Below are 9855 nucleotides of genomic sequence, written 5' to 3'. Positions count from 1 at the left end.
TAATTGTTCAAATGTTTATTTTAATGAACAGTATGAGAAATGAACTTTTAAATCAACTGATTTGTATGGAAAATGACACGGCAAATAAATTAGACCTATGTTAAAGAGAAGGTCAGCTAAATAGCCAAACTTAAGGATACAATGGGCACCAATAAACAGATTCCACAGTCTTCTTTAAGAGACTACCTTTCAAACACAGCTTTGCTAGAAACTGGTCCAAAGATCAACGGCATGTGGGAATGCTTAACAGGGGTGGTGATCAGGGACACGTTTCCTATGAAAGAAAGAAAGAAGTCAATAGTGAAAAATCAGGATGATTTTATCCAAAGTACTATACTAAATACAAACACAACTAGAATCCTGTACTAAAACTGTTATAACTCCGCAATGGTTTGCATGTGTGTCCCCTATAAAACTCACATTGAAACTGAATTCCCAATGTGGCAGTATTGGAAGTTGGGCTTTTAAGAGGTGACCAGGTTATGTCATGGACTAATGGGTTATACAGCAATGGGACTGCTGGCTTTAAGCGAGACTGAGCTAGCCACTCAGCCCCTCTCCGTGTGATGCCCTAGCACATCAAGACTGTTCTGCTTTGGGACTCTGCAGACACCCCCACCAAGAAGAAGCACCTTTTATTCTCATCTTTTATTCTTTGGTGACCATACAATAAGGGGGCATAGAACAATCTTTTGGAAAGATGGGATAAGGGTACTAGTAAATTTTTACTTAATGCTTGTTCAAGGATCTAAAGCTTGAGAAACACTGCTTTTAGAGGCAAACACAACAGTTAAGAGAAGCTGAAGAAGCTTAAGAACAGATCAAAGAGTATAGCATTATACAGGGATCATATAAAGAGATAAACTTTTCAACCTTAGTAGCTTACGGGGGGACTAGGATGCTAACCACTGTCAAAAGAGTTATGAAGCAGCTGTCACAGGGCACTGATCTGAAAAACAAGTCCTCTGGAGATTAATAAGGAACATGAAAAAGAAGCCCATGGTCTGGTAAGTTTGGAAGGTTGGGTTAAACAAAATTAAGTTTCTTTACTGCAAATTACTCAGAATTTGCTAATAAAATATATCTAATCTCTAAAACAGTATCAGACCAAACAAGGTATTATACATTTTTTAAGTGTATTTCAATTGTGGCTGAGGGCACTGACTTATTGTGAAGATTTCTGGGAGTAGGTGTGGCTATATGACATTGCCCCTAATCAGAACACTTTATTTACAGAACTCAGTTTCCTTTTGCTATAATTCTGTTTAAAGACAACAGAAAGCATCACAGCATCTACTGTCCTCAGTACTTGACCTTTCCAAGCATGGCTCTTTCTGTGCCTTTTCAATCCTAAGAGCTACCTCAGCTGCCCATCCTCTTTAATTTTTCTGGCTTAAATGTTAAGAGTTGTGATATTTAAAATAACTTACATAATACTTTTATCCAGGCAAAACTGTCTCTGCTTTTCATTAACTCTAATTATAAAATAAATACATCTCCCTAATTTTTTTGTTTTGCTGTTAATAATTTTTTCTGAGAAAACTGTTAGGGTACCTGGGTGCTGCTTTGATGATGTTGTCCACACGCAGAATCACCTCTGCTGCTTCAGCTGCACTCAGAAGAACCTGTCGCTTCACTTGAAAACTTTCTGTTATACCCAGGATAGCCATATCTCCAATGGTGCCTTCCCTCATATCTGCAAAGAAAAAATGTTTACTAAAAAGTAGTTTTAACTAAAGTATCAAAACATCTCTAATGATTTATAATAAAAATTAATCCTGTTATTAATAAAATTAGGACACCCAACTACTTTACTCAATAGGTGAATACGCCTACAAATGAGCTCAAAGAAAGCCTTTAGATCACCTGTGATCACAAGCTGGAGACTGGCCTGGCAAACATGGTAAAACCCCGTCTCTACTAAAAATATAAAAATTAGCTGGGCATGGTGGTGGGCACCTGTAATCCCAGCTACTCAGGAGGCTGAGGCAGGAGAATCACTTGAACCTGGGAGGCGGAGGTGGCAGTGAGCTGAGATCATGCCATTGCACTCCAGCCTGGGCAACATGAGCAAAACTCTATCTCAAAAAATAAACAAACAAAATAAAAGGGGCCAGGCTCAGTGGCTCACACCTATAATCCTAACACTTTAGGAGGCTGAGGCAGGAGGATTGCTTGAGGCCAACCTGAACAACATAGTGAGATCGCCCCCATCTCTTAAGAAATAAAAATAATTTAGTCAGGCATTGTGGCATGTGCCCTAACTACTTGGAAGGCTGAGGAAGGAGAACTGCTTGAGCCAGGGGTTCAAGGCCACAGTGAATTATAATGGTGCCACTGCACTCCAGCCTGGGGAACAGCAAGACCACTGTCTCAGTAATAATAATAATAATAATAATAATAATAATAATAATGTCAACTACTGGTCACCCATATTAATTAGAAAACAACAATGTGAAATAATGAAAAACAAATGGGGGCTGGGCGCGGTGGCTCAAGCCTGTAATCTCAGCACTTTGGGAGGCCGAGTCGGGCGGATCACGGGGTCAGGAGATTGAGACCATCTTGGATAACACGGTGAAACCTCGTCTCTACTAAAAAAATACAAAAAAACTAGCCGGGCGAGGTGGCGGGCACCTGTAGTCCCAGCTACTTGAGAGGCTGAGGCAGGAGAATGGTGTAAACCCCGGAGGTGGAGCTTGCAGTGAGCCGAGATCCGGCCACTGCACTCCAGCCTGGGAGACACAGCGAGACTCTGTCTCAAAAAAAAAAAAAAAAAAAAAAAAAACAAATGGAAGAAAATTCAGATGTCATCTACCCAACTTCTCTTCTTGTGAGAATCCTGCTTCATTTTCTCACAGATTAACCGGTGCTCCCTCTTGTTCAATGACAGGATTATCTATCTTCTTAAGACTACTCTATAATATCCAGCACAGCTTGCCAGAAAGTGTTTCAATATGAATTAAATCTGCCTCATTGGCCACTTTTATCTATGGACTGGAGATCTGTGATCTGTACTCAAGATTATCTCGCAGTAAGTTTACTATGAAATTAGGAGTTAATACTGATTGTATAAGCAACATAATAGTTTATGTTATTTTCCAGAATGTAAGTATTGTTTATATTTAAATCCTATAGTCATTATATACCAAACAGTTACAAATCTTCTAATCAGTTTTATATGTCTTATGGAATAACAAAGTTTGGGAAATGCTGAGCATATAAAGTCACACACATTTTCCCAGCACATATAATGGTTACGAGGACAAAGCAGAAGAGTCTTTTATATGGTTATTGTTAACTCTTTATGTTCCAAAAGAAAAAAAGAGCCGGTGAAAAGAGTTACTTTTAACAACGGCCACAAAGTTCCCCTTGATTGCTTACCCAGTCCAGCAGTGGTATTGCCTTCACTGTGAGCAGCCCTGAGCTGTGCCACCAGGTCTGCACTGTCATAGCCTGCATTGTCAGCTATGATGGTTGGCAACTATGAAATGAAGAAAACAAGTAACTACTCACTCTAAGAACCACTGATTTACTCCTAACTAGGATAGCTTTTTAAAATTATGCATTTAGAAACAATGTAAAATCTGCTTCAATTACTGCTCACGAAGAAGAGAAACTCCAGAATTAAATTTAAAAGCAGTATTAACCAGTTTATTTTCTACTCATTTTAAAACTATCAATAACCACAAAACTTAAGTTCAGATCTCTCATTCTGATTAACTTACCATTCTCAGTGCTTTAGCGTAAGACTCCATTGCAACAGCTTCTTTGCCTGGTGTTCTATTGGCAAGCTGTGTCACAGCATGAGCCATCAACATCTCAGAACAGCCTATAGATTAAATTTCCAACAAAATATTGTAATACTTAGTTGTCTCCAAGATACTGAATTACTGACTTTAAGATATGCCAAGCATTTTAAAATTTAGTACAAAGGCAATATAAAGTTTCTATAAGAACCATTAAAACCACTTATGACTTATACTGTACTTCAAGAAATAAAAATATATTCAACATTTTCTAAATGCTTACCTCCTCCATAAACTGTTCTAGAGTCCTTTACAGTTTGCGCAAGAACACAAAGAGCATCATGCAAAGATCTTTCTGCTTCATCTAAAATTTGTTGAGTGGCACCACGCAAAACAATGGTACAAGCCTCACCTAAAATTAAAAGTCACAGTGACCACTTAGGGACAAAAAGTTTGCCTTCTATTATTTATACAGGTGTTGGTTATATTACTGGGTTCTGAAAGTTGATCTGTCTTCCTGTATTATACATTCTCCAGCAATCAAGGTTCATAATGGTTCTAAGTTATCAAGGAAAAAAACTATGTTGAACATGCACTTTTCACAAAGACATGGTAATATGAGGTTGACCTCAAGAGACTGAAACAAAATATGTGTCATGCTTCTGAAGAGATAAGACTTATAAGATATACTATTCTAATAATTACAATAACCTTTACTTCAACAGAGCCTAGCAAGAATTTAGACACCTTAACCAGGATCTACATAATCACTCACCAAGGGCAACCCCAGAAAAGTGAATGAGTTTGTCTTCTCCAATCATAACTTCCTCGATAAGTTTGCAACTTCCAAGCTTCACCAGTTCTGGGTGATCAAAGGTAGAGGCAATTTCACCACCTATAAACATAAACATTTATTAGTTAAATGCACGGCAGGCTGAAAATTCCTGTTTGTTTTTTTTTTTTTTTTTTTTTTTTTTTTTTTTTTTTTTTTGAGAAGGAGTCTCGCTCTGTCACCCAGGCTGGAGTGCAGTGGCCAGATCTCAGCTCACTGCAAACTCCGCCTCCCGGGTTTACGCCATTCTCCTGCCTCAGCCTCCTGAGTAGCTGGGACTACAGGCGCCCGCCACCTCGCCCGGCTAGTTTTTTGTATTTTTTTAGTAGAGACGGGGTTTCACCGTGTTAGCCAGGATGGTCTCGATCTCCTGCCCTCGTGATCCGCCCGCCTCGGCCTCCCAAAGTGCTGGGATTACAGGCTTGAGCCACTGCGCCCGGCCGAAAATTCCTGTTTTCTAATAAGCAGTAATGGATAATGATAGGTGATGTGTTTAACATTTTGAAGACTGACTGCTTATTATATACCAAGCACTCTTTTTAAATACTTCATATTGACTATTTAATCTTTAAAACAATCCTCTTGGATAGGCTCCATTACTATCCATTTTACACACGATAAAAAATGAGGCCAAGAGGTTTACTTTCCTATCCAAAGTTACCCAACTAGGATGAACATAAAAAGCTGGGGTTCAAACCCAAGCAGTCTGGCTTCAGATCTATAAGCAGACACTATACAATACTACCTCCCAAAGGTTAAACTGAGTCTTAAAGCAGTTACTTTTGAGTTGAAATTCAGATTCTCTTCTGAATCCAATCTATAAGACTAAGCCCTCATGATACAATTCCCAGCACAAGACATGAAAATATTTGTCCTATATGTCAACCACTATACACTTCATGAACTGCTTAATAATCACCTGGTATCTCTATCACAAATGAAATGTCCTAAGGCCTAAAAAAAAAGAAATGCATACTAAGAATTTCCCAGACCAAATTTAATAAGAACAAATTAATTTTAGTCCTTATGTCTCATTTCTATTCCTATTTTCCCTCCATCTTCCATGCTGTAAACTGAACAGGTCAGTCACTTCATTCCCTATTTCCTAACTAAGCAAGTCAGGTTTCCATTTCAAAATTCTTTTCTCTAGCTGACTACTCTTTTCATAATGTGAACTGCATATATTATCAATCAACCCTTCTCTTCCTATTCCTTACTGATAAATCTGTCAATGCCCTATTATTTATTTTATAATAAATTCATAAAGACTCTGGTCTTCTAAACTACTAATTTATACTCATAATTTGTATAAAGTTCTTTTTACTTCTGGCTGAGAAAATTCTGAGACTGCTTTGTGCTCTAGATGTGAGACACAACAGATATTTCAGATGTCATATCCAAAAATAACACTAACTTCGCTTATGAAACTTTTCACTTCATCCTTCTACATGCAAGGCTTTGTTTCTTTCTTTTTAAAGAGACAGTGTCTTACTATGTTGCCTAGACTGGAGAGCAATGACTGTTCACCAGGCACCATCATAGCACACTACAGCCCCAACCTCCTGATCATACGCAATCTTTCTGCCTCAGTCTCTTGAATGGATGAAACTACTGGCACATGCCACCATGCTCAGCTCAAGACATTTAATGACACCTGCAAGAACCAATGTCATCAAACACCTTTGACAACTACTGAGCTTTTAAGGATGGGAGCCACCATGTGGTCAACTTCATAGACGTATAGTTGGTGTACTTTAAATAAACATTCTTCCGGGTATATATAGCAATTTCATGTCAAGACTTTACGATATGTTTATCCCATCAATGTATTATTACCATTTACTTCTTACATCTTTTTTTTTTTGAGATGGAGTCTTGCTCTGCCACCCAGGCCGGAGTGCAGTGGCGCCAATCTCAGCTCACTGCAACCTCCATTTCCTGGGTCCAAGTGATTCTCCTGCCTCAGCCTCCCAAACAGCTGGGACTACAGGCGCCCACCACCACGCCTGGCTAATTTTTGTATTTTTAGTAGAGACAGGGTTTCACCATATTGGCCAGGCTGGTCTCAAACTCCAGACCTTGTGATCCGCATACTTAGGCCTCCCTGCTGGGATTACAGGCGTGAGCCATCACACCCAGCCTCTTACATCTTTATTTTGTGGAACTAAAGAATGAATTACATAAACATGAGCATCTTAAATTTTGTTTATTTGTTGCCTTAAAGCATCAAGTATGCAGCGGCTCCTAAAGAACTTTAAAGCAGGTAAACCCACTTCAAGTAATTAGACGAAAATGTCTCTTAGTTAGAGGAAGACTATGCTTCTCAAATGATTTAAAAAAATGTCTTAAGAGATCATTCTGGGATGAGACCAAGTCTACTCTCCAAAGGTTAGTACACCAAATTTCTTCTAATAATCGTGGCAGTTCCAAACCGTGTGGCAGCCCTACTGACATCACAACTCATAACCCACGTCCTCAGTTCTCCTTAATTCCCATTCCCAAACCCACTTTCCAACCTATTCATTCATTTTCAAGGACCTAAAATCTAGAAAAATCTGTTAAACTTAGTCTTCTAGGGCTTAGAGTTTACTATGAAAACCATTAACTATACTTATACCCCTAAATCTATAAAATTTAATCAACAAAATTTTAAACCGTTAGTTACCACAATAAAGAGTAAACAAGCTACATTTTTTTTTTTTTTTTTAAATTTAAAGACAGGGTCTTGCTCTGTCACTTAGGATGGAGTGCAGTGATGTAATCACAGCTCACTGCAGCCATGAACTTCTGGGCTGAAGAGATCTCCTGCCCCAACCTCCCAAGTAGACGACTACAGGCATGTGACACCACGCCTGGCTAATTTTTTGTAGAGACAGTCTTACTATACTGCCCAGGCTGGTCTTGAACTACGGGCTTCAAGCAATCTTCCTGCCTTGGCCTCTCAAAGCACTGGGATTACAAGAATGAGCCACTGCAACCAGCCTGAACTCTTATGTCATTTTGATGTAGACAGACATGTCTGATTTACAAACACAGTTTCTATTTGACACAACTGGAATTATATCACTCATACTTCTATTAAAGGGTATTGAGGTATACTAATTTCCATTATACAATGTTGACTGTTTCACTTATGCTAACCTTTATTACTTCCAGAAACTTAAAAAAATTAACAAAAGTAATGTTTCAGTACTTGACCCACTCTTCAGCATACAGTAAGTGTTCAATAAAGGTTACTATTATAACTGTACTACTACAAAGGACACAAAGCATTCAGCTACATTCAGCTACTTACTTGGCAATAAAACAAATGAACAAACTAGATAAATAAAATAGACAAGACTTTTTAAAGCTCTAGTTTGTTCAGATTTTAACAATGGTCTTACAGGTCTGTGAGAAAAAATATATATTTTTGTTGTTGTTGAGACAGGGTCTCACTCTGTCGCCAAGGCTGGAGCACAGTGGCACCATCGTCATGACTGCAGCCTCTGCCTCCCAGGCTCAAGAGAGTCTCATCCCTCAGCCTATCAAGTGGTTAGGATCACAGGCGCTCACCACCACACCTGGCCAATTTTTTTTTTTTTTGCAGGGATGGGGTTTCGCCATGTTGCCCAGGTTGGTCTGAAATTCCTGAGCTCAAGCTCAAAATCTGGCTGCCTCGACCTCCCAAAAGTGCTGGGATTACAGGCACAAGCCACTGCACCCAGCCAAAAATCTACCCTTAAAACAGTGACACAATGAAAGAAATCTATACCTACAGCAAATGTGGTATATAATTTGGTATAGTAAATGTAATGTATCTGCATATCTAAATTAAAGATATCCAAGAGTATAGATTTCAGAATAACTGTTGAAATTCTAAACTCCTTAAAGGGACTCCTTCCTTTATTTTCTTAACAGTGAGTTGCATATGGTAACAAATAATAAATCCAAGAGTGACTATTGTGTTTGTTAGAAACCAATACCTTTTTTCCATACCTGTGACAAGAGCTAGGCGTTCTACACCTGCAAAATCTGCATGCTCAATAGCCATGACACCAGCAGCACCAAAGAGCTGTTCAGGATAATTATAAATTAATTGCCTGTAAATAAAATACATGAAAACATTATGCTCAAAACTATTACAAAATAAACTACATTAGACTAAAAAACAAGTAAACATTTTTACCACACAAGTAAAAGAAATGCACATTAGAACAAGATTGCATTTCTTACCTGTATAATTAGAATTTATCAATTACAGTACTAATGCATCCACTACTAGCATTGAAAACAGGTGTTCTTTATTATAGTAACTGTATAAATCAATCCCATAATTCTGGCCACTGTAAGTGTGCATAAATCACAGTTTATTATGAAAATCCATAATTTAGGTGAAGTTATGTAAGGCAGTTCCTAAGTAATAAATCATTAATTCAACATAAGTAAATATAAAGTATTCCTTAAACTTTCATAGAAAAAAATCCTTTCTTACAAGCACAGACCTGTTAATAAAGCAATTTATTCCATGCTTAAGAATACGTTCAACTTTCTCCTTCATTTTTTCCTTTTCCGCATGTTCTATTTCTGCAACCTTTGCTGTAGAATCAACTCTTACTCGGGAACCAAATATCTAAGACAAAGAAAAGCATAAAGAGAGCATCAGTTTCATTACTTTTTTTTTGAGATTGAGTCTCGCTCTGTTGCTCAGGCTGGAGTGCAGTGGGGCAATCTCGGCTCACTGCAACCTCCACCCCCCGGGTTCAAGTGATTCTCCTGCCTCACCCTTCCAAGTGGTTGGGATTACAGGTGTGTGCCACCATGCCCAGCTAACTTTTGTATTTTTAGTAGAATGGGGTTTCACCATCTCATACTGGACAGGCTGGCCTCGAACTCCTGACCCTGTGATCCGCCCGTCTGGCCTCCCAAAGTGCTGGGATTACAAGCGTGAACCACCATGCCAGTCCTCATTACTCTTTTTAAAGAGTCCCACAGCATATCTCAACATTTTTACTAATGTATGTATCAAAAGTATATACATGTGTATATATACAATAGACACCTATCCCAAGCTTTTTAGTGCAATTGATTCCTGAGTTTATAGAAGCCAGCAATTTTTCTTTCCCTTTTTTTTTTTTTTTTTTTTTGAGACTTTTGAGACGGAGTTTCACTCTTGTTGCCCAACTCCGAGTGCAGTGGCACAATCTCCTGGGTTCAAGCGATTCTCCTGCCTCAGCCTCCCAAGTAGCTGGGATTACAGACATGCGCCACCACGCCCAGCTAATTTTGTATTTT

General features: G+C 38.6%; 1 protein-coding gene across 1 annotated transcript in view; it reads right to left on the bottom strand.

Annotated features, from left to right (window-relative positions):
* CCT2 (chaperonin containing TCP1 subunit 2) overlaps positions 1 to 9855 on the bottom strand; it is a 17725-nt gene continuing 7870 nt past the window's right edge. The window contains exons 9-16 of the mRNA XM_017894046.1: positions 9066 to 9193; positions 8560 to 8663; positions 4525 to 4644; positions 4033 to 4161; positions 3729 to 3832; positions 3385 to 3484; positions 1555 to 1696; positions 1 to 274 (exon numbers count right to left, since the gene is read on the bottom strand). Of these exons, the coding sequence (XP_017749535.1) occupies positions 244 to 274; positions 1555 to 1696; positions 3385 to 3484; positions 3729 to 3832; positions 4033 to 4161; positions 4525 to 4644; positions 8560 to 8663; positions 9066 to 9193 (858 nt within the window). The 3' untranslated portion in view covers positions 1 to 243. The remainder of the gene's footprint in view (positions 275 to 1554; positions 1697 to 3384; positions 3485 to 3728; positions 3833 to 4032; positions 4162 to 4524; positions 4645 to 8559; positions 8664 to 9065; positions 9194 to 9855) is intronic.

The sequence above is a fragment of the Rhinopithecus bieti genome, unplaced genomic scaffold (genome assembly GCF_001698545.2).
Source record: "Rhinopithecus bieti isolate Rb0 unplaced genomic scaffold, ASM169854v2 scaffold_25288, whole genome shotgun sequence".
Classification (NCBI taxonomy): domain Eukaryota; kingdom Metazoa; phylum Chordata; class Mammalia; order Primates; family Cercopithecidae; genus Rhinopithecus; species Rhinopithecus bieti.
This window is presented reverse-complemented; position numbering and strand designations above follow the sequence as displayed.